Below are 24,180 nucleotides of genomic sequence, written 5' to 3'. Positions count from 1 at the left end.
TCCCTCTATCTAGAGAAGCACCCGTCCTGCCCAGAAAATACCATAAAGGCAAGCCGCAAGCCACTCGTGGAGAAGTTGCAGCCTCTACCTTCAGCCTGGTCCCAGCCTCCATGACTTGCTCTTCTCCTTCCACCTCATATTCCGCCTGCATCATCCAACACTGGTCCCATGCATAGCACTCTCCTGCCCGTGCCTATCCACGCTGCCTGTGATTACTGCCAGGCTTTTCTTCTCATGCATCCTTTGATGTATGTGCGCCTTCTGCTTCTCTGTCCTCCCCAGAAGCTCAGCTATTACCTACAGTTCTCTCTTTTTGTTTTTAACAGAGGTAGGGTCTCGCTTTGTCACCCAGGCTATAGTGCAGTTTTGCTATCCTAGCTCACTGCAGCCTCGAACTCCTGGGCTCAAGCAATTCTCCTGCCTCAAGTCTCCCTACAATTCTCACTGTCCATAGCCAGCTATGTCAGGAAGCCCAATTGAGAACAAAGCCTGGGTCTTCTGCCCATTTGTACAATCTCCAGAACCTCATGAATTGCCTTGCATATAGTAGGTGGTCAGGAAATGCTTGTTAAGGACGGTGTTGACCTTCTTCATCCTGGGAACACCCTGCACACCTGCGGGAACACCCTGCACACATGCGTGCACACACACTCTCTGCTCACCCTGCCTTATGTCACCGCATGTGGCTCATCACTCCCTGACTGGTACTGCATGCTGTGCGTTTGCTTTTATTGGTCTCTTCTACTGGGTTGCAGTCTCTGGGGGGGCAGGGCTTTGTCTTGTTTACCACTGTACCTCCAGTGCCAAGAACAGGGCCTGGTGCATAGTTGGTGCTCAATAAGTATTTGTTGAAGAAGTGAATCTCCTCAGTTCTCACTTCTGTTCCTAAAGTTGACTGACTCAGTCCCTGTCCTTCCATGGTGATTCACACCTGTCACATGTCTTCTCAGCCTGTGCAAAGACAGGGCCAGTGGGGACAAGAAGCTGTGGGTGGGCAGAGAAGGAACTGGAGGGGACCGAGATTGCTTGATCACCCACAGCAAGCTCAGGAGGAATGCACTTGAATCGGGAGGGTTCCCTGAGAGAGGAGGATCAGACAAGCAGGCTAGCACTCATGCCAAGGTGGATCCAGCCCTGGATCTCACTCTGAAGGGGCCACCTTCAGAGTGGACAGGATCCCAGTGGCAAAAGTGTACTTACTAAGTGTTGTTCCTGGTGTTAGGAGCCTGAAAGAACAGACTTCCTAAGGCAGAGGCTTAATGAGTTTCCTTTTTTCTGGGCCGACAGACTGCGAGCACACCAGAATGAAGGTAACCACGCCATGCATGAGCTCAGGTAACGGGCTGGCGCGGGAGAGCTTTACTTGGATGCGCACACATGCACATGTGTGTGCCCCTCCTCACTCCCAGCCTGCGTGTGACCTTGGCAGGCAGCCTGTGGGACCCCAACATCACTGTGGAGACCCTGGCGGCCCAGCAGCTGCGTGTGGGCTTCACCCTGTGGAATGAATCTACCCATTACCAGATCCTGCTGACCAGTTTTCCGCACATGGAGAACCACAGCTGCTTTGAGCACATGCACCACGTTCCTGCGGTAACTCTGCTATTTTCAACCCCCCTAGCATAGCTCGGGACCACCCCTCCAAGCCCCGAGTCTATTCTCTGCTGGTCTGACAGAACTGTGTTGCCAGAAACTCGGGACTCAGGGCTGTGCTTAGTCCGTAGTGATCATGGCGACTTGCCCTTTTTCTTCCCCAGTGATCTTATGGTTGATGGAAAGGCATTTGACTCTGTTCTGCCCATGACTCAGTCCTTTTTGTTCTTCCCTCCCCTACATGCTCCCTTGTCCTCTTTTTGTTTTGCTTTGTTTATTACAAAAAGGATTTGAGGATTTGAAAAAAAAAAAGAAATGTGGAAATAGAGACAAAGGGGAACTAAAGATAAGGAAATAAGTCCAGGCGCGGTGGCTCCCACCTGTAATCCCAGTATTTGGAAGGCCAAGGCAGGAGAATGGCTTGAAGTTGGAGTTCGAGACTGCAGTAAACCATGATGGCACCACTGCACCCAATCTGGGGGACAGAGCGAGACCCTGTCTCTAAATAAAATGAAAATGAAAAAATAAAGTAAATTAATGACATAAAATAGGCCAGGCACAGTGGTTCACGCCTATAATCCCAGCACTTTGGGAGGCCAAGGCAGGTGGATCACTTGAGCTCAGGAGTTCAAGACCAGCCTGACCAATATGATGAAACCCCATCTCTACTAAAAGTTCAAAAATTAGTCAGGTGTGCTGGCACATGCCTGTAGTCCCAGCTACTTGGGAGACTGAGGTAGAAGAATCACTTGAACCTGGGAGGCAGAGGTTGTAGTGAGCTGAGATTGCACCACTGCACTCCAGCCTGGGCAACAGAGTGATACTCTATCTCTAAAAAAAAGAAGACAAGGCAATGCGATGAAGCCAGCTCAGTGCAGGAAATATGTGCTATGTGGTTCTGTACAACTGATGTCCATGAACACAGATTTGTTGCCCTCATTCCCAGCAGTCAAAGCAGAGAGAGACTTACCAGTCACTAAGTGTACTTACGAATTTATAACAAACCAGCTTCCATGTAAAAATGGAGTGTTTTCTGGAACAGAAACCTGAAAAGTATTTCTCCCCTGCACTAAGGGGTGCCCTGGACAGCTTCTCCGTGGCAGTGGCACGGTGTGTTCTTACCCAACTAGCCTTACCCATTCTTGCCTCTCTCCTCAGCCCAGACCAGAGGACTTCCACCAGCGATCCAACGTCACACTCACTCTACGCAACCTGAAAGGGTGCTGCCGCCACCAAGTTCAGGTGGGTGAGTGTGGTGTGGACAGGTGCAGGGAGCACAACAGGTGGTGAGTGTAGAGTGAACAGAAGTGAGGAGTGTGCACAGGTGGAGAGCGTGGTGTGCATGGGAGTGAGGAGCGTGAGGAGCGTGCACAGGTAGAGAGAGTGGACGGGAGTGGGGAGCGTGCACGGGTGGAGAGTGTGGTATAGACGGGAGTGGGGAGCGTGCACAGGTGGAGAGTGTGGTGTGGATGGAGTGGGGAGCGTGCACAGGTGGAGAGTGTGGACAGGAGTAGGGAGCGTATACAGGTGGAGAGTGTGGACGGGAGTGGGGAGTGTGCACAGGTGGAGAGTGTGGTGTGGATGGAGTGGGGAGTGTGCACAGGTGGAGAGTGTGGAAGGGAATAGCGTGTACAGGTGGAGAGTGTGGACGGGAGTGGGGAGCGTGCACAGGTGGAGAGTGTGGATGGGAGTAGGGAGCGTGTACAGGTGGAGAGTGTGGACAGGAGTGGGGAGTGTGCACAGGTGGAGAGTGTGGTGTGGATGGAGTGGGGAGTGTGCACAGGTGGAGAGTGTGGAAGGGAGTAGGGAGCGTGTACAGGTGAAGAGTGTGGACGGGAGTGGGGAGTGTGCACAGGTGGAGAGTGTGGAAGGGAATAGCATGTACAGGTGGAGAGTGTGGACGGGAGTGGGGAGCGTGCACAGGTGGAGAGTGTGGACGGGAGTAGGGAGCGTGTACAGGTGGAGAGTGTGGACGGGAGTAGGGAGCGTGTACAGGTGGAGAGTGTGGAAGGGAATAGCATGTACAGGTGGAGAGTGTGGACAGGAGTGGGGAGCGTGCACAGGTGGAGAGTGTGGACGGGAGTGGGGAGTGTGCACAGGTGGAGAGTGTGGTGTGGATGGAGTGGGGAGTGTGCACAGGTGGGGAGTGTGGAAGAGAATAGGGAGCGTGTACAGGTGGAGAGTGTGGTGTGGATGGCAGTGGGGAGCGTGCACAGCCGGCGTTCCTGCTGGTGGACAGGGGAAAGCTTGTGCTCTCTGGCACCGAGCCACCACTACCAGTCAGGATTCCTTGCCTGGTAAGACACTGCCCCTGCCTTTCTCCTGTCCGGTTCTCCCACCCTCACCTGGGCAGGGGTCCTCTGACCCGCCCTTGCTGGAGGGAGATGATGGCCACCTGGCAATCATGGAGTAGCCAGCCAGGATCCCCTCCTCTCACCTTGCCTCTGCTGGCTGGTAGGCATGGGCGCTCTACAATTCTGGAGCCCTTTTCCTGCCCTCTCTGCCCGCAGATCCAGCCCTTCTTCAGCAGCTGCCTCAATGACTGCCTCAGACACTCCGTGACTGTTCCCTGCCCAGAAATGCCAGACACTCCAGGTAGGGGACATGCAGCTGTCCCAGGCCATACTGGGAGTGCAAGTGGTTGAGGGCCCCCAGCCTGCGCTGCGTCCTCACCTGGTTCTGGGGAGTGGTTAGGGAGGAGAGTAACTTGGAGTCCTTCAGGCCTGAAGTGTGGAGTGGGGCTTTAGAGTGTCACTCCCTGGGGCTAGACTCCTGGCTGGCTGTCTTTCATTAGCTATGTAGCCTTAGGCAAAATACTTAATCTTTCTGATCCTCAACTTTCTGGATTGGAAAATGGGGTGGTTTTTATCCTAGAGCCCTAGTTCTGCGCCATGCACTAAGCGCAGTGCTCCAACATGCCGTCCATTTTTTATTCTCACTCATTGTGAGTCACGATACTGTGAAGTAGAGGATCCCCCACCCCAAACCCGAGGTTCATGGATGAGGAAATTGAGGCACAGAGATGTTGAATAACTTGTCCAAGATCACACACCAGGGACGCTGTTTTCAAAAGTCACATGCCCTAATGCACAGGAGGCTGCGGCCACATGCTCACCAGAAGGCGCATACATGGAGCCAGGCTGGAAGGAGAACCCAGCCTCCCAAGGAAGAGGCAAGGTGTCTCCTCTTAGACCAACAATTCAAGTGTCTCTTGTAGATGGTTTCATTAAGTTTAACCTGGATCTAAAGTGCCTGGTGCTGGGCCAATGTCATTAAAGCCCTCAAGGGACGTCAGTTGTGTTTTTTGTGATGCCTGGGAAGCGTTAAGAATACTATTTTTTTTTTTTTTTTTTTTTTTTTTTTTTTTTTTTTTTTTTTTTTGAGAAGGAGTCTCACTCTGTCACCCAGGCTGGAGTGCAGTGGCCAGATCTCAGCTCACTGCAAACTCCGCCTCCCGGGTTTACGCCATTCTCCTGCCTCAGCCTCCCGAGTAGCTGGGACTACAGGCGCCCGCCACCTCGCCCGGCTAGTTTTTTGTATTTTTTTAGTAGAGACGGGGTTTCACCGTGTTAGCCAGGATGGTCTCGATCTCCTGACCTCGTGATCCGCCCGCCTCGGCTTCCCAAAGTGCTGGGATTACAGGCTTGAGCCACCGCGCCCGGCCGGCAAGAATACTATTTCTCCTTTTCTCTCTGTTCTCATTGCAGAACCAATTCCGGGTAAGCTTGGATCTCTCTCCGACAGCACTGCAGCCCTCAGGGGACATTCCCCAGGGGCCACTTAAGAAGTCCCTGCCTCAGCCGGGCAGACAAGGCTGAACTGAGGCCAGCCCAGAGGGGGGGTGAGACCATGGTTTGTTGTGGTAGGGCCAAAGAGGACAGAGCCTGGGGCTGGGGAGCGGGGCGGGGGCCTCAGGGTGGGCAGGGCAGGCCCCGTCGCATCACTCACGCTGTTCTGCTCACCGCAGACTACATGCCCCTGTGGGTGTACTGGTTCATCACGGGCATCTCCGTCCTGCTGGTGGGCTCTGCCATCCTGCTGATCGTCTGCATGACCTGGAGGCTAGCCGGTAAGGGCTGGGGCTCTGGCCGTCCTGGAGTCAGCACCTCAAATACCAGCACCACCACTCACTACCAGGGCAAATCGCTTTATTCTCTGAGCCTCAGGTTCTTGCTTGAGAACCATGTCATAAAGCTGTTGAAAGGACTGAATGAAATAAGACACAGGAATTCTTAGCACAGAACCTGGCATGTGCTATTTGCACAGTATCTGTTAGCCACGATTATATTTGTTGTTATTAAATGTAATATTAAAATCAACAGGTTGGAAAGAGCCAGAGTGAAGTTTCCCTGTGTCAGGAATGACCAACCAGGCAGGCGGAGCAGCCTGAACAACCCCATCCTGCAGCCACCAGACGTGGACATCTGGGGTCAGGGAGAATAGTGAGGGTCAGCATCGGGTGATAGAGAAGGCTCCGGCTGCCCTGAGCAATAGGGGTGGACCCCAGCCCCACCTCATTAGCCTTGTAGTCACAGGCCAGTTACTTAACACACCATGGATTCACTTTTCTTTTCTGTAAAATACACTGATAATGCCTTCCTCTCAGGGCTGTGACGAAGGTTAAATGAGTAGCTGAGGAAGGCGCTTGCTAGTAGGGATTAGTACATACCAGTTCCTTCTCCCACCCGCAGCCCTCTGCTGGCCAAGTCCTAAGCTGGGGGAACGCAGGCCTCCCGGTTGCAGCCTCAGCCCTTCCCTGCCCCACCATGACCCTAGGCTGCTCCTTCCCTCATCTGGGAACCTGTTTCCACCCTCTCCTAGGCTCGTGAGGATTAGGTGTTAATCATTATTGTGTGGTGGAAAGATAACCGGCCAGGCATGGGAGGACCTATGGGAGGTTCCAGTAACATTCAATAGTATCTCAGCCAATGCTCCATAGGCTGTGCAGCTCTCCAAAGGTTTGGGGCAGGGTGGCGGCGGTGCTTTGGGTTTCCTTTCTGCTGTTGCACCTCTGTTTCCCACAGTGCCCCACACCACCATGGGGTGAAGGCAAGGAGGAGCCTCGCTGGTTATTTGGCTGTCTTGACAGTTCTGGGGAAGAGCTGAAAGGGTTAGGATTGAGATGAAGGTTCTAAGTCATTTGCTGAGTCATCTGTGGATCGCAATCATCCCAGCTGTCACTAAGGAGTTAACTCCTGCAGAGCAGTTTTTTCATCACATCTCCCAGAGGAACAATTGCTTAAGTATGTGGGTTCCCCTTCCTTACCTCAGAAATACCAGGAGGAAATGTTGCAAGCAGCCTGGTGGGGCTGCTTCTGGAAAGAAGTGTGGTAAGATGCATGCCTTCTGCACAGACACTTGTGGGGAAGAGCTTTTCCTCAGCTGGAGTCAGTTCGGGGTAGCCAAATTTCAGGGAGACGCGGCAGACCAGGACCGTAATGAGGAACCAGGGTAGACCCCCCCTCCCCCAGCACTGGGGGTCCCAGCTGGATCAGTGCTACAAAATAATAACTGTGGCCCCAGTTGATTATGTACAACATGCCAGGCACTTCACATACAGTCATTTAATACCCATTAAACGAGAGCAAATACAGACCCATTTCACAGAGAAAGAAGCTGCATTTCCGAGGGACTGGTAACTGCTCCAGGTCATGGTGCTTGTAGTGGCAGACCCAGGATTCATGCCTGTGCAGCCACCTAACCTGGCCTCCCTACTCAGTCTCAGGGCTGCGCCCTTACCCTTCACCCTTTGTCAAGGATGGGGCAGACACCCTGTGAGCTGGTTTCTATTTCTCTTCCCAAAGAACCACTCCAGTATATTTCTTTTCCTTTCCAGGGCCTGGAAATGAAAAATACAGTAATGACACCAAATACACCGGTCAGTATTTCCTGGTTTGCCTGTTTGCTTATTTTTAAAGCAGTGGAGGGTTCTCCTGGGATAAGTGTGTGGGTTGCCTCCTGTGGTCTAACTCCTGAGTCCCTTCAGGAGACCCCACTTAGAAGCCCCCTTCCAGTACCCCACTCACAAGGGCCCCCAATAACAAGGGCTGGGTGCCATTTTTTTGCATCACTCAGACAAGGAAAGAAAGGCAGGTGCATCGTACCTTGTGAAAAGAGGTCCTCCCTGGAGCAGACCAACAGAGCTTGGTGCCTCTTTTTCTTTTTTTGATTTAAGTATAGGCTAAAGACCAGAAAGGAACGTGAGAGATTCTTTTTCCCACAAGGCAGCAGACTGATTTTTTTCAGGCAGCCAAAGGTGGAATAGTAACATCTGGGTTTTTCCAACAGGCTTCAGTTGGGTTTCTCAGCCTAGGGAGGTGGCCAAGCTCTGTGTCCTGGTCCAGGCCCCTCCTGGGCTGACAGGCACAGAGCTGCCCTGGGCCCTGGGGTGAGGTTCAGCACGTGTGGTCTTGTTTCCTTAGATGGCCTGCCTGCGGCTGACCTGACCCCCCCACCGCTGAAGCCCAGGAAGGTCTGGATCATCTACTCAGCTGACCACCCCCTCTACGTGGACGTGGTCCTGAAATTCGCCCAGTTCCTGCTCACTGCCTGCGGCACGGAAGTGGCCCTGGACCTGCTGGAAGAGCAGGCTATCTCGGAGGTGGGAGTCATGACCTGGGTGGGCCGCCAGAAGCAGGAGATGGTGGAGAGCAACTCTAAGATCATCATCCTGTGCTCCCGTGGCACGCGCGCAAAGTGGCAGGCGCTCCTGGGCCGGGGAGCGCCTGTGCGGCTGCGCTGTGACCACAGGAAGCCCGTGGGGGACCTGTTCACCGCAGCCATGAACATGATCCTCCCGGACTTCAAGAGGCCAGCCTGTTTCGGCACCTACGTAGTCTGCTACTTCAGCGAGGTCAGCGGTGACGGCGACGTCCCCGACCTGTTCGGCGCGGCGCCGCGGTACCCGCTCATGGACAGGTTCGAGGAGGTGTACTTCCGCATCCAGGACCTGGAGATGTTCCAGCCCGGCCGCATGCACCGCGTGGGGGAGCTGTCAGGAGACAACTACCTGCGGAGCCCGGGCGGCAGGCAGCTCCGCGCCGCCCTGGACAGGTTCCGGGACTGGCAGGCCCGCTGCCCCGACTGGTTCGAGCGTGAGAATCTCTACTCGGCCGATGACCCGGATGGCCCGTCCCTGGACGAAGAGGTGTTTGAGGAGCCACTGCTGCCTCCGGGAACCGGCATCATGAAGCGGGCGCCCCTGGTACGCGAGCCTGGCTCCCAGGCCTGCCTGGCCATAGACCTCCTGGTCGGGGAGGAAGGAGGAGCAGCAGTGGCAAAGCTGGAACCTCACCTGCAGCCCCGGGGTCAGCCAGCGCCGCAGCCCCTCCACACCCTGGTGCTCCCCGCAGAGGAGGGCGCCCTGGTGGCAGCGGTGGAGCCTGGGCCCCTAGCTGACGGTGCTGCTATCCGGTTGGCACTGGCGGGGGAGGGCGAGGCCTGCCCGCTGCTGGGCAGCCCAGGCGCTGGGCGAAATAGCGTCCTCTTCCTCCCTGTGGACCCCGAGGACTCGCCCCTTGGCAGCACCCCCATGGCGTCTCCTGACCACCTTCCAGAGGACATGAGGGAGCACCTCGAAGGCTTGATGCTCTCGCTCTTCCAGCAGAGTCTGAGCTGCCAGGCCCAGGGGGGCTGCAGTAGACCCGCCATGGTCCTCAAAGACCCACACACACCCTACGAGGAGGAGCAGCGGCGGTCAGTGCAGTCTGACCAGGGCTACATCTCCAGAAGCTCCCCGCAGCCCCCCGACGGACTCACGGAAATGGAGGAAGAGGAAGAAGAGCAGGACCCAGGGAAGCCGGCTCTGCCACTCTCTCCCGAGGACCTGGAGAGCCTGAGGAGCCTCCAGCGGCAGCTGCTTTTTCGCCAGCTGCAGAAGAACTCGGGCTGGGACACGGTGGAGTCAGAGTCAGAGAGGCCCAGTGCATGAGGGCGGCTCCCCAGGGACCGCCCAGATTCCAGACTTGAGAGAGGAGTGTGTGTGCACATGGATACACAAGTATTCGTCTGTGTGTACGTGTCTGCATGTGTATTTGTTCGTGTGTGAAGTGCAGGTTTTAACATGTAGATGTCTGGATTTGAATCCCAGGTATCCCTCTTAAGTTTTCTTCCTGCAGCCATCTGGTTATCTTCTCTCCCCAGGGAATCCACACAGCCTGCTCCCAGGAGCTAATGGTAGAGTGTCTTTGAGATCCCATCATTCATTCATTCAGCATTTATGGTGCACCTACTATGTGCCAGGCATTTGGGATACCAAGATAAATTGCATGTGGCATGGCCCCAGCCACGAAGGAACTTAACCACTAGTGCCAGGGACACATTAACAAACAGGATGGGCTGGGCACGGTGGCTCACGCCTGTAATCCCAGTACTTTGGGAGGCCAAGGCAGGTGGATCACCTGAGGTCAGGAGTTCGAGACCAGCCTGGCCAACATGGTGAAACCCCATCTCTACTAAAAATACAAAAATTAGCCAGGCGTGGTGACACACATGCCTGTAGTCCTAGCTACTTGGGAGGCTGAGGCAGGAGAATTGCTTGAACCTGGGAGGCAGAGGTTGCAGGGAGACGAGATCATGCCATTGCACTGCAGCCTGGACGACAGAGCGAGACTCCATCTCAAAAAAAAAAAAAAGGATGGTCACATGAGATGTAAAAGCTGAATGGGCTGGGTGCAGTGGCTCATGCTTGTAATCCCAGCAATTTGGGAGGCCAAGGCAGGTGGATTCCTTGAGCTCAGGAGTTCAAGATCAGCCTGGACAACATAGTGAGACCTTGTCTACCTAAATTTTTTTTTAGCCAGTCATGGTGACACATGCCTGTAGTTCCAGCTACTCGGGAGGCTGATGCAAGATGATCACTTGAGCCCAGGAGCCCCCTTAGTCACCACCCCAGCCTCCCCATCCCTAGGCTACTTTGATCTCTGTAGACGCCTCTTCTGGACATGACATATAGAAAGGAGTCATAAATTCTCCAGGGTGTCTATTTCTTCTTTAATGTCATTCCCTGTTTCTCCTTACAGTCCCTCCCCGTTTCCTGGGCCCAGTCTCACACTGGTCCTTGCTTACCCTGAGTATGGTATCCGCTCTCAGCCGAATGCCAAGAGTTTCAAGAATGTGTATAAATAAAGCCACACCTTTATTTTTGTATTATTCTGAACCATGGCTAATAAATTCTGTTTCACCAAGAAATGTCTCTGTAAGAACAAATGCCCTCCACGCTGTGCCCCTCCCACCTCTTCAGCTCCTCTCTTGAGTAGTGTGCAAAGGTGGTTCCGGCTGGAAGAGAAGCAGCTAGAAGATGGCTAGAAGAGCATCTAACCATGCCTGTGTCCAGGCCAATTATGCATGAGGCCACCAAGCAAGCTCCCAGTTTCATGACTTCTTCCTGCCTACTGTCTTGATCCTAGTTGTTTTTTTTTTTTTTTGGCTTTTTTGTTTTGTTTTGTTTTGTTTTAAAGAATAATTGATTCAAAACCAGTTTCTCTTTTCTGCGTAGGAAGGTCCTTGAAGGTGTTTAGGGTCTAAAAAGGGTTGTGTTCAGCTCTGAAACATCCGTTCAGCAGTTTGAGCTGGGATCTCTGAACGCAAGGGTATGATGGATATACTTCTTTCTTGCTTTTGTTGTGTTTTGGTTTTTTGTTAGTTTTTAAGTCGGGGTCTCTCTGTCACCAGGCTGTATTACAGTGGTGCAATTATGGCTCACTGCAGCCTCGACCTCCCAGGCTCTAGCAATCCTTCCACCTCAGCCTGCCCAGCTAGCTAGAACTACAAGCACGCACCACTGTGCCTGGCTAATTTGTGTGTATGTGTATTTTTTGTAGAAATAGTGTTTCACCATGTTGTCCAGGCTGGTCACAAACTCCTGGGCTCAAGCCATCTGCTCGCCTCGGCCTCCCAAAGTGCTGGGATGATAGGCATGAGCCCACCGTGCCTGGCCTTTCCTATTTATCTTTGAAAATTAAATAGGGCATAAGAGAGAAGAAGATGTACTTACAATGCAGTGGGCTGTTTTAACTCTATAGCCTTTGGGCTCTGCTTGGTGCTCCCCTTCCTAAATAGACGAGGAGTATGCAGGGCCCTCTTCTGCGTTAGCGCCCTGCCAGCTGGGACTCCAGCAAGACCTGGGGCACCTGAGGGCAGAGTGAGATGGAGGGCCGCTGCTCCAGCAGCCGGGCCTGCGTCCCACAAGTCAGGTATGTCGGACAGAGGGTCCTTCCAAAGAAGAGGCAGCAGGGTTGGGGGCTGGCCAGCTGTTCATCCGCCCTAGGTAGCTTGCTCCTCTGTAAAGTGGGTGGGGCAGGAGTTACCACCTCATGGTATCCTGGGAGGCCTGCAGTATCCCTGAGTGGCACCAGCCTGCCTCTGGGGCAGAGCAGTTTGTGCCCCCTGAGGTACCACTGAGCCTCGTTCCCTGCTATTAGGTATTGCTCTCTCCCTCCAGTGTTTGCCTTTTCAGATTATAAAAGTAATACGTGTTCCCATACTTGGCATCTCTCAGGAGCTCAGGAAGTATGTGGCTGAGTGAACATGTCCGTTGTGGGAAAATGGCGACAATATGGATTCCAGGGGTATATTTTGCAGAAGAAGATAAAGAAAAGCAACTACCCCTAAACCCATGGCACAAGCTGTTAATGTTAATTCTATACCCAACACTTTGCCCACGGGGCCTCTCCTCACTCTGCAGTGGCATCCAGGTCCATCTTGCCCTGCGCCTCTGCATGGCTCTCCATGCCCCCATTGCCTCTCCCAGATCCTAGCACTGGGTCCACACTCGTACCCTGTCCATTTAAATTGATGGAGGTGAGCAGTCATCCAGGTGGGCCAGTCTTCCCTGTGAGAGGAACATGCAGTCTCCTGTCTCGTGGTTTGAAGGGTGCCAGGAAGCCTGGCCCAGCCCACCTCTCCCTGGAGTCCTTCCCAGGAAGAATAGCCCCTTAGGTCATTGACCGTAGGATGAGTTCACTCACTGGATCCTTCCTCTCTGATGAGACAGGAAGAAGGTACACAATGACCGGAGGAGAGGGAGTAGAAGGAGGGACGCAGGTGGCTCGCTGGCCCCTGCATTTGCCTGCTTCCTTGCATGGGTGTCCCACTGGCCGCCTCTGCTCACCAGTGTCATGGGATTCTCACAGAAGATGAAAACGGCCCCTGCTTTTTTGCTAGCACGGCTGAGCTTTCATGGAAAGGAAGTTGGACCCAAGCAACAGCCGACCACTAAAGGTTGCATGGAGCAGTGCAGATGTGGGAGGAAGAAGGGTCTTGGTGCACACTGGCTTTTCTTCCTGACTGCGGTGCGGCATTGTGCCAGCTACCTCCTCTTTCTGGACCTCAGGAAAATGGAGAGAAAGCAGCCCTGAAGGTGGCTGTGAGGCGGGAAGGGGCTAATGTGCAGAGGGCCTGACAGTCAACCACATGCTATATTTTCCTGTTCTTCCTTGGGGCAAGAACTGCATGGCCAGACTCAGGCAAGGCCTAGGTGTGGCCTGGGCATAGCCTACACATGAAGAGATCACTCCGCGTCCCTACTGCACCTGTCACAAAGCGCCTTCTGATATGCCTGGCAAACTAAAATCGGTGAGCGCCAGCTTACTTCCCTAGAAGACATTTCTAAACATTCATAACATGCTTGGTCAAGTCAATCACCTTATTTTGCATCCACTCCAGGGAGAAATGAAGACATGGTCCTATGTTGCTCTGTAATTATTTTCTATGTAAATTTTGTTCCTTGTTACAATTACACATGTCTTAGGGGAAAGGACCATTTCACATGTATCACCTCATGTAATTCTCACCACAGTCCTGTGATTGCTCCTGTTTTATAAGTAATGACGAAGTTCCAGTTGATGGCCAAAGCCACAGCTAACGAGAGGAGAGAGCCCAGGCTCCCAGGAGCTTCCACTCTCAGACCTTGCCTCCCGGGCTCTCCTGAGTCAAACCCCTGTGTAGCCTTTGCCACAGCCAGAAGCAGCAAGCTAGGGTCACAACACAGGGGCTGTGTGATACTGGCTGCCTCTGTGCTAAGAAGACCACTATGTGTTTATTTTGGTGCAGACCCAATATTCTTCCTTAGACTTAATACTACCCTTCATGTTAAAATAAAACCAAACATGGCCGGGCGCGGTGGCTCAAGCCTGTAATCCCAGCACTTTGGGAGGCCGAGACGGGCGGATCACGAGGTCAGGAGATCGAGACCATCCTGGCTAACACGGTGAAACCTCGTCTCTACTAAAAATACAAAAACTAGCCGGGCGAGGTGGCGGGCGCCTGTAGTCCCAGCTACTCCGGAGGCTGAGGCAGGAGAATGGCGTAAATCCGGGAGGCGGAGCTTGCAGTGAGCTGAGATCCGGCCACTGCACTCCAGCCGGGGCGACAGAGCGAGACTCCGCCTCAAAAAAAAAAAAAAAAAAAAAAAAACAAAAAACAAAAACCAGTGGCCTTGTTCTTATTCATACATAAGAATTTGTGCTTCTGGCTGGGGCAAGAGTGATAAGAGGAGGTCACAGTATTTAAAAATTAGTTTCTCAAGATGTTCCCCCTTTGGAAAGCTACTCTTAGAGAGAAATAGGAAGCCGGGCGTGGTGGCACACCCCCGTAGTCCCAGCTACTTGGGAGCTAAGGCAGGAGGATTGTTTGAGCCCAAGAGTTTGAAGCTGCAGTGAACTAAGATGGCACCACTGCACTCCAGCCCTGGTGACAGAGTGAGACCCTGTCTCAAAAAGAAAAAGAAGGAAGGGCCGGGCGCAGTGGCTCACGCCTGTAATCCCAGCACTTTGGGAGGCCGAGGCGGGCGGATCACAAGGTCAGGAGATCGAGACCACAGTGAAACCCCGTGTCTACTAAAAATACAAAAAATTAGCCGGGCGCGGTGGCGGGCGCCTGTAGTCCCAGCTGCTCAGGAGGCTGAGGCAGGAGAATGGCATGAACCCAGGAGGCGGAGCTTGCAGTGAGCCGAGATTGCACCACTGCACTCCAGCCTGGAGCACAGAGCAAGACTCCGTCTCAAAAAAAAAAAAAAAAAAAAAAAAAAAGGAAAAAGAAGGAAGGAAAGAAAGAAAAGTGCAAGAGAGCCCAGGGCGATGAGAAAAAATCACTCTCAGGCTGAGTCCATTAGAGCCGAGCTGGCTGTGCCAACAAAGCCTGTCAGACACTCACCAGCTCCAGGCCACAGCCTCACTGCCTCCCTCAAAAACATGCCAACTGCCTAGAAGGAAAGGGCCAAGGTGTACCCCTAATGTTAACACAAACCTATAAAATAATGGCAAATGTCACAGTGACATTTAAGAATTTTGTAAGGAAACCAGGACAGAAAAGATCTTGAAACAAACCACACAGGAAGCTTGTCACAAGCCTCAAGTTTTTTATTTTCAGAACAGAGTCTGGTTTTATTTTTAAAAAGAGAAGGAAAAAAGTGATAAATGCTAGTGAGGTGCCACTTCCCTCCTTCTTCCAGGCTCTAACCGCCAGCTAGCTCTCTTTCACAAAACCCACGGATGCAGAATCAGGGCATGTTAAAATGGAACAGTCTTTACAGAGGGTCTAGTCTTTTGAAAATAAGTAAGGATTTGGGGACTCACAGAGAGGAAGGCCCTGACTTGCTGAAATGTTAGGGGTAGGCGGTTCTCGAAATTCTGAGCCCAGGATCCTTTTCCGTGAACTATGCAGGTGCTGGCATTGACCTCGGAAGGCAGTGCACTGCCTTGGCTGTCAGGCCCATGGGGAAATCTCACGTTTGCCCCTTCACTAGGGATGCCCTACAAAGCAAGGCAAAGGAAGCTTTAGGGGTCATCGTGAATGGGGCAGGGAAAGTGAGTGCAAGGACTCAAGAAAAACACGGCAGAGGAAGGGACTGACCCTCTGAGCACACGGTGCTTGACCCACGTGTGAAAAGAGGGTGACTGGGGCTGAGCTGGGGGCCTGGTGTCTGCCAGAATTGGCCCAGTTGCCATCAGCCTCTTGACATCCAAGGAAGTGGCAGCTCATTGGAACTTATCACAGCCTCCCACCAAAAACCTAACAGTACAGAGATTTTACAGTCAGGGAGGCCCAGCAGGAGATGGCCATCCAAACAACAGAAAGGGGACAAGTCAGGGGGCCAGCCAGCAGCTGGCCATGGCTCAGACACAATGTCCTTTCACAGTCACTGAGATTAGGTAGCAAAGAAACAGAGCAAAGCTGGAGAGAGGACATGGGAACAGGGAGCAGCTGATGGTACCCACCCAGGGCCTAGGCCCCAGAACCTTGAGTACAATCAAAGGGAGAGGAGAGGAGTCAGTGGGAGCAGGGGAAGAAGGCAGAAAAAAACCAATTAAGTGTGAAATTCAGCCAGCTATTGGGCCACATAGGGTGAGGGACTGGAAGCACAGATAGTGTATGGAGTGTAAACATTTTCCCCCGCTGTTCCCTGCTCTGAGAGCACGAGGAGGCTCAAGAGAACTCTGGTCCAGCCTTCTGCCCCTCTTATGTCTGTCTACATGGGTGTCTTCTGCCCTAAGCCCCGAAGCAGTTGGAAGAGGGGGCTTCCAGCGGGAGGCGGGGCTTGGCCTGGGTGCTGAGTTAACGGCCAGTGACTTGGCACTTCTGGCCCTCCCTGTGTACTCTGCAGCTGTGCTAGGCCCTGCCCCACAGCTAGCCCAGGCACCCAAGCCCTCCCTCTGGCCCTCTCTGCTGGGGCTTCACACACCCAGTGCAGAGCAGGGAATGCTCTGCCGGTGCAGCCTGGCTGGCTTCTCTCCTGGCCACCTTTACAGGGAGCATCAGGACCAGGGCTTTCAAGAGCCACAAACTCAAAGAATGTGAGAGTTGAAATTACCTTCAACCTTAGAGATCACTCATCTAACTTCTACTTTTTTAATGTGAGAAAACAGGCCCAGAAAATTAAAATGATACGTCACTCAAAGCCAATGAGTGACAGAATCAGAACTAGAATCCACATCTTCTGGTAACTTGTCTAGAGTTTATTACACTACATAAAACTTCTCAAACGTAAGAAGGGAGAAGGGGAAACAAAAATTCTTCAAGTTTCACCCCCACCACATCCTGTTGAGGGTGGAGAGAAGTGAGTATTTCCTGGCCTTGTTAGCTGCTGTCCTCCTGCACCCTTAAAATATGTAAAAATACTTATCCTGCCTCAAAGATGGCAGCAGTGACATTCCACACCAAGACTGTAAGTGCACAGTCCCAGGATGTCTCTTGTCATCACCCTCAATGGGAGGAATTCTAAGAGGGAAAGTTCTGCAGCCTGCCTTGGCCCTAGTGAGACTTAACCAGACCACAGGCGGGAGGTCACCACCTCACTTTCTTATCTACACTTCCTAGAGGAAGGACAGGTGGGGAATGGGGCTTCCTATTCCCTTGGGCCCATGGGAGGCCCAACTTCACAGCCATCCAGGAACCCCACCAAAGCTATTACTCTAAGCCCAGATCCGACCCAGTTGGCACCAAACCACAGGAAGGATAAGAGTTCTAGGTGCAGAGGGAGGAACAGAGAGAGGCCAAGCCAATGGCTGATACTCCACAGACCCTGTAATAACACTGGCACCAAACCCCAGCTGGAGCCAGTGGCCATGGCAAATGCAACTTCTGAGTATTTTGTCTTCATTTTTTGCAAGCAGCATCAGTGCATGATGCAACAAAAGTTGAAAGCACGGAGGTAGAAATGCTCGCTCACCCAAGAAAGGGTGCAGTTTGGTCCTTAGAGAATGGATCCCCTCCTCTCCCTGAGCTGAGAAGAGAGGAGCAGGATTGAGGAAGATCCTGGGTGAGCCTCTCCCTTCAAGGGGAGTACCTGGGCAGCTCCCAGGGGCCCAGCTCTTCCTGGGAATTCATGGTCACAAATCCAGGCAGAAAAGAGGAGGGTGGTGGTAAGTATGGTGTAGGGGGCAGGGCCTCCCCAGATCTCCTACCTGTTGCAAAGGGCCACAGGGTGGACACAAGAAAACAACACTACACACACAGAGACATACACTTTGTATCTATCACCTGGAAGAAATCCAGTAGACACATCAGTGGAAAAGTAGGTTCTGGGTCAATTTCAAGGCATGTGACAATGGCCACTAACCACAGCCTAAAAGAGGCTGGCACTTCTAAGCAAGAGAGAAGGTCCAAGGCCCAGCACCCCTCTCCTCCTAATGGATGGGAATTAGAGTGGAGGTGGGCAAAGCAAGAAGCAGAGGTACCAGCCCCTTGGAGGTCAGGATTGGGGTAGGACAGGAGGAGAGGGTAACTGCACCTACCTCCCTCACCATTAACTGCTGGTTTCCCTCCCAGCTGTCCTCACCCCAGGGGTACAGAAGGACACCCTGGCCCTTAGCCCTGAAAAGGATTACCTCTTCCAAATACAGCCTGATCAAATCTGGGCGACAGAAGGTAGAAGACAAGGGGGTTGGGGACTCTCAACCCAAAATCAAGGACCCATGCCCTTCACCCTCAATTATGGGAGGCCACAGCCAGGGTGTTGACATAGCCATGGGCACCCCCCTCGTTCTCCGAGATGCAGTGGCCCAGCTGGGAGCCTCCCTGAGGTGGTGGCGGAGGCGGTGGAGGGGCGGAGGGCGGAGCACCGTAGCCCCCTCTGGCCCGACTCGGGGAGGCCCGACTGCCCCGGTCCCAGCAGCCCTCCAGGGCCTCCAAGCCGCGGCAACCGAGGAAGAAGAGGTTCTTGAGCATGAAGATGGAGAGGGGCTGCTGGTAGCTGACCACGAGGAGGCAGCGCAGCGCCAGCAAGGGCACGTCTACCAGGCAGCCGCCCAGCAAGCGCAGAAGGCGGCTGCAGCTGCCAGGCCCGGAGGCCTGGCCCCAGGATGCCGCCGCCGCGGCCGCGGCATTGAGCTCGTAGAGCCAGAGCACCGGCGAGGCGAGGGTGAGGAAGTAGACGGCGATGAGCAGGTAGCGCAGGTGCGCGGGCAGTGGCACGCGGCCCTCCAGCATCAGCTCCACCAGCGTGAAGCTGTCGAGCAGGTCTAGACACGTGCCCAGGAAGCATCCGGCCGCGCGGTGCCGCTGGGGCTGTAGCAGCAGGGGTCCTGCCGATCCCGGCGGTGCGCCCGCCTCACTGATGGCCCGCACCAAGCTGTAGAGCAGGGGCACATGACAGCGCCATGGTGAGACGGAAGCCCGTGGTGCCGAAGGGCGCGCGCAGCTCGATGAGGTCTAGGATGGACGTGCCCAGGATCAGCACCACCTTGGGAGTGAAGGCGATGGAGTAGATAAGCCAGGCCAGGTAGGCGAAGGCGAACTCGCCCGCTGCCGCGGCCGCCCCCAGGCCGCCCCCTGCGCCGCCGGCGCCCCCGCGGGCTCCGCGCGCCTTGGCCCCAGCGGTAGTAGCCGAGGGGGCAGGCAGGTGCAGGGGCGGGGCGGCGTGGTGATGGTGCAGGTGGTGGTTGTGCGCCCCGCTGGCCACTCCGCCCCGATGGCCCCGGCTGTTCTTGGCGAAGAAGATGGCCCAGCCCACCACCACCACCAGGTCAGTGGCGATCCAGGAGCACCAGTACAGGTCGGTGACAGCGATGAGGTACAGGTCCAGCAGGCCGCCCTGAGCCAGCAGCAGCACCACGGACAGCGCCTGGTAGCCCCAGCGGCACCTGGGACTGGGGGCGCAGCCGCGGCGCCTACCCCTGCGGCCGGAGCGGTCTGGGCAGCCGCAGCAGCAGCAACACGGGCAGCAGGAGGCGCCGCTGCCGGTCCCAGTGCCGCCCGCGCCCCCCGCCGAGCGGCTCCCGGGGCCCCCGACGGCCCCGGCCGCGGCGCCCCCGCCAAAGTCCGCGGCTGTCATGCTGCAGGAGGAGGTGGGCGTGGAGGTGGATGAGGAGGTGGCGGCTGAGGAGGAGAAGGCGGCGGGCGCTGGGCCGGCCGCGGCGCCCACCTGAGCCGGCGGCCCCAGGAGCGCGGCGTTGGGCACCAGCGGCTTGCTGACGCTGAGGCTCTCGTCGTCGTCCTCGCGCTCGGCGCCCGTGCTGCTGCTCGGGGAGCCGCCGCCCCCGCCGCGTCTGCCGCCGCCTCCCCCGCGGCTGGTGCTGGTGCTGGTGCTGCTGTCGCCCGAGCCTCTCCGGCCGCGGAAGGAGCCCCCGCGGAGGAAGAGGGGCTGCAGCCGGGCGGCGGCCGGGGGCGGCGGGAAGGAGCCGGACGCGGAGGAGACCGAGCGAGGGTGGCCGAGCGCAGGGCGCATTGTCCTCCGAGGGGCTCTGGGGCCGCCCAGCTGTTCCCTCCCCCCCAACCCCGGGCGGGCGAGGCGGCGGAGGCGGCCGAGGGGAGCCGGGGCCCGCCGCCTCCCCAGCAGCGGGGACTCGCACCTGGGCCGGGCGGCGGCGAGATCCGGACTGGAGCCACTGGACTGGGCGAGCCGGGCCGGGCGGCCGGGAGCGGGGGCAGGCGGGGAGCCTAGCGGACCGCGGTGACGGCGGGCGAGGCGGGGGCGGGGCGGGGCGGGGAGCTAGTCCCGCCGGGAGGGAGGGAGGCTGGCGGCGGGGAAACCAGGACTGGATTCGAGGGGGAGAGGAGGTGGCGAGACCAGAGGAGGAGAAAGCGCGGCACGCTGGATCAGCGGGAAGAGAAGGGGCGGGGGTGCCGTGCGTCACGGTCGGGTGGGGAGCCCTGTGGCCTAGAGGAAGCAGGAGGCGCGAGCAGCCGCCAGGGCGAGGCGACCCCGTGTGGGGGGGACTCCCAGGGAGCGCGGACTCCTAGGGAAGTCGCTGGGAGTCCCACCGGCTGCACCGCAGGGCGTTAGTGCCTAGATGGCTTCGGTGCCCCCAAGCGATGGGCGCAAGCTATAGGGCGGGCTTTGCACCTGGCCTTCTCAGTTCTGAGGCAGGCGGAGGGCAGCTTCGCCTCCACCCTCCGTCCAGCGCCCTTCCCACGGGCCATCCGCCTCTCCCTAAGGCAGTAAAAACCAATGGAGTCAGGCCATGTTGGCAATAAGGGCCAGGGCAGCAGCCCCAGACCTATAGTCCTAAATTTCCATGTACCCAGCCCCGGGGTCACGAGCCATCTCAGGGACGTTGGAGAAGTTCCCTGAAAACACTTGCCTGGGAGGAGAGACTAGGGAACGGGATTGGGCAAATGGCATCCGCCCAGCGGGCTTCTCAACGGTTTTTAAAGCAGAATGGGACATAATAGGAAGATGTGTCTAGCGGAGAAGAAAATAAAGGGGGCATTTAGAGATGTGGGCACCTGGATGAAAACAAAGGCTCCAAAGGGATAATGGTGAGGGTTATAGCCCATCACAATAACAGAGACACCAAGGAAGGAATGCAGTCAGTGGCCCTGCGTAGACAGGCTCAACAGACAGCACACCAGCTCACCCCAGGACTCATCCAAGGCTGGGGCTGGATGTCGATGCAGCACCTCTGGAAGGCAGAAGGTAGACTGCTGCCTTTAGGGGTTTAAGGGAGAAGGAAATGGCTAGAGCAGTTGGGGCTCAAAAAAAATCTGAGGTTCACCCATCATGGAGACATCCTATTCCTAGCCCCATGAAAACAAGGCAGAAAGCCTGCCTGCCCTGTTCACTTCCACACCCTTTGGGGCCTGTGGGCTCCCTGATTTCATGACCTTTGAAGCTGCTGCCGCGGGCTCATCTCCCCTAGGTAACAGCTTGCAGCATGATAATACCATGCCGTGTGAGGTAGCTACATGCAGTGGAGCCGCAGGTGTTAGGCCTCGCCCCTAAATCCGCCTCTTGAATAAGGGTCAGTTTCAGCCAAACCTGCGTTTTCCAGTTCCCTGGAGGTCAGTCTGCACAGCCAATCCCTGGTAAATACACAATTTAGAACCTGCACCACCTCCACCTGCCCCGCACACACCACCTTTGGAAAGCTGGCATGGTGGTGAGGGCAGGAATTCTGGGGCCGCCATCCCAGCTGTGCCACTTAACACCTTTGTGGTCTTAGGCTAAATATTTCACCTCAGAATGTTGATCTGTAAAAAGGACCCCACTCCAGCCGGGCAAGGTGGCTCACACCTGTAATCCCAGCACTATGGGAGGCCAAGGCGGGCGGACCACCTGAGGTCGGGAGTTTGAGACCAGCCTGACCAACATGGAGACCTAAACATCTCTACTTAAAAATACAAAATTAGCCGGGCATGGTGGCACACGCCTGTAACCCCAGCTACTCAGGAGGCTGAGGCAGGAGAATCACTTGAACCCGGGAGGCAGAGGTTGCAGTGAGCCGAGATTGCGCCATTGCACTCCTACCTGGGCAACAAGAATAAAACTCCATCTCAAAAAAAAACGGACCCCACTCCTACCTTAAGGGGTTGTTGTGAGTATAAAGAGAGATCATATGTGTAATCTTTCTTCGATGACAGAGCCACTCCCTGGCTCAGAGTTCATGCTCAGTTAAAGGTCTCTGTGTTATCATCATTCCATTCGCCATGCTTTAGCCTCCCGGGGAACATCGACTCACAGCAGGGGCCACCAATGGCTGTTTTCTGCCTGGACTCTAAGTTCTGCTCCCCGACAGCACTGCACTTTGGTAAGTGCCCAGGAGCAAAGCCGCCATGGTTAGGGGCACTGGTTCTTGGAGCCGGTCTTCTCAGGCTCACAGCGTGAGACATCCAGGGTGCCAGTTGGGGCCAGGGTCCACCCATGTGGGGCAGGGTGGGAAGTGAACAGTCTAGCGGGTGCAGTCACCACTCAGGGTGAGCAACACAGCAGGCCTGGCAGCTATCAGGGCTAAGCCAGTCCAGGTCAAAGAGTATCTTACTGGGGGGCTGCCAACTGCTAATGGGGATGATTATAGCAGTCTCCCAATCCCTCCAGGAGAACACCAGCCGGCAGCTCACACAGAAGCTGGCCCAGGCCTCCTGCATAATTAAGTAAAGTAGTGGAAGAAGGAAGCAGCTGGTGGGGCGCAGTGGCTCATGCCTGTAATCCCAGCAATTTGGGAGGCAGAGGCAGGTGGATCACCTGAGGTCAGGAGTTTGAGACGAGCCTGGCCAACACGGTGAAACTCTGCCTCTACTAATAATACAAAAATTAGCCAGGCGTGGTGGCACGTACCTGTAATCCCAGCTACTCAGGAAGGCTAAGGCAGGAGAATCACTTGAACCCGGGAGGCAGAGGTTGCAGTGAGCCGAGATCGCACCATTTCACTCCAGCCTGAGCAACGGAGTGAAAAAAAAAAAAAGAAAAGAAAAAAGAAAATAAAAGGAAGCAGCTGATGAAAGAAGAGCTGGACTTCTGAGAGACAGGGAAGAGCACCCTCCCACTCCCCAGCCCACACCCTACCCTGTCTCAAAAACAAAACAAAACAGAAAGTAAAAAATAAACCGGCCAGGCATTGTGGCTCACGCCTGTAATCCCAGTACTTTGGGAGGCTGAGGCAGGCGGATCACCTGAGGTCAGGAGTTCGAGACCAGACTGACCAATATGATGAAACCCCGTCTCTACTAAAAATACAAAAATTAGCCAGTAGCCTGCACCTGTAATCCCAGCTGCTTGGGAGGCTAAGACAGGAGAATCTCTTGAACCTGGGAGGCGGAGATTGTGGTGAGCCAAGATCGCACCATTGTGCTCCAGCCTGGGCAACTCCTCCCTTTGAAAAGGAGCGAAACTCCTTCTCAATAACTAAAAAAATAAATAAACCAAGTTATTTCCTAGCAGGGAGATAGATATATAACCAATTAAGCACAATGAAGTATTATGAATATTATAACCAAATTCGGAGTCCAGAAGAGATACAAAATAGGAGTGGGGCAGCAAAGCCTTCAGAGAAGACAAGACAAGAGAGCTGTTCTGAAGGCTGAGCAGGGGTTGGGTAGCAGATAGGAGGTAGAGCTGGAACAGAAGAGCATTCCAGGAACAAGGTGGACAAAGGGCCTAAGGCATAAGGTAGCAGGCGCTATACAGTTACAAATATTGGCTCTGCTTGAATATGAAGTACGGGAGAGCATGCAATGAAAGGCACAGCTGAGGAAAACAGGTAGGGCTGAGTTACAGTGGGCCTGACTCCAAGCTGAACCTGGGCTGCGTTCTAAGGCAGGGAGGGACTCTTGAAAGCAGAAGTATACCAAGCACAGATTTGCATGTTAGAAAAGTTGCTTTGTAGTGCAGACGGTGGATTAGAGGGAATAAAAATTGGAGGTACAGAGACTATGTTCTGTTCTGGCAATACTGTGAACTAAATCATAAAAACTCCCCAGCTTACCAAAAAAACAACACTCAATGAAATATAACATTCTTTAAATGCACAGTTAATCTCAAAGAGTAAGGGAAACTCTTGGAACCATAAATGAAGAGGAAATCAGACTGGAAAGTGAAGTAAATGAGGAAGTGAGTGCCTTCAGATACGTAGTCAGCCTCACTTAGCCACATTGTTTAATATGGTGGGGACTGGCCACATGTGGCTCTCTAAATTTAAATTTAGGCCAGGCGCAGTGGCTCATGCCTGTAATCCTAGCACTTTGGGAGACCGAGGCAGGTGGATCACCTGAAGTCAGAAGTTCGAGACCAGCCTGGCCAACGTGGCGAAACCCTGTCTCTACTAAAAATACAAAAATTAGCAGGGCTTGATGGCATGGGCCTGTAGTCCCAGCTACTCAGGTGGCTGAGATGGGAGAATCGTTTGAACCCAGGAGGCAGAGGTTGCAGTGAGC

At 54.6% G+C, this 24,180-nt stretch overlaps 2 protein-coding genes across 2 annotated transcripts in view; one reads left to right on the top strand and one right to left on the bottom strand.

The window, feature by feature from the left end:
- IL17RA (interleukin 17 receptor A) overlaps positions 1-13,701 on the top strand; it is a 30,195-nt gene extending 16,494 nt beyond the window's left edge. Inside the window, exons 6-13 of the mRNA XM_010368889.2 lie at positions 1,288-1,335; positions 1,430-1,593; positions 2,752-2,835; positions 4,104-4,188; positions 5,301-5,312; positions 5,561-5,662; positions 7,430-7,471; positions 8,016-13,701. Coding sequence (XP_010367191.1) covers positions 1,288-1,335; positions 1,430-1,593; positions 2,752-2,835; positions 4,104-4,188; positions 5,301-5,312; positions 5,561-5,662; positions 7,430-7,471; positions 8,016-9,523 — 2,045 coding nt within the window. The 3' untranslated portion in view covers positions 9,524-13,701. The remainder of the gene's footprint in view (positions 1-1,287; positions 1,336-1,429; positions 1,594-2,751; positions 2,836-4,103; positions 4,189-5,300; positions 5,313-5,560; positions 5,663-7,429; positions 7,472-8,015) is intronic.
- A 1,234-nt stretch (positions 13,702-14,935) lies between these two features.
- TMEM121B (transmembrane protein 121B) lies at positions 14,936-19,944 on the bottom strand. Its single transcript, XM_010368891.2, is given in 2 exon segments — positions 14,936-18,678; positions 18,680-19,944. Coding segments are annotated over 2 exon segments (1,737 nt in total). The 5' UTR covers positions 19,757-19,944; the 3' UTR covers positions 14,936-18,018.
- Between the last annotated feature and the right edge of the window lie 4,236 nt (positions 19,945-24,180).

Source organism: Rhinopithecus roxellana, chromosome 13 (genome assembly GCF_007565055.1).
Source record: "Rhinopithecus roxellana isolate Shanxi Qingling chromosome 13, ASM756505v1, whole genome shotgun sequence".
NCBI classification, from domain to species: domain Eukaryota; kingdom Metazoa; phylum Chordata; class Mammalia; order Primates; family Cercopithecidae; genus Rhinopithecus; species Rhinopithecus roxellana.
The sequence above is the reverse complement of the archived record's forward strand: the minus strand, read 5'-3'. Positions and strand labels throughout refer to the sequence as shown.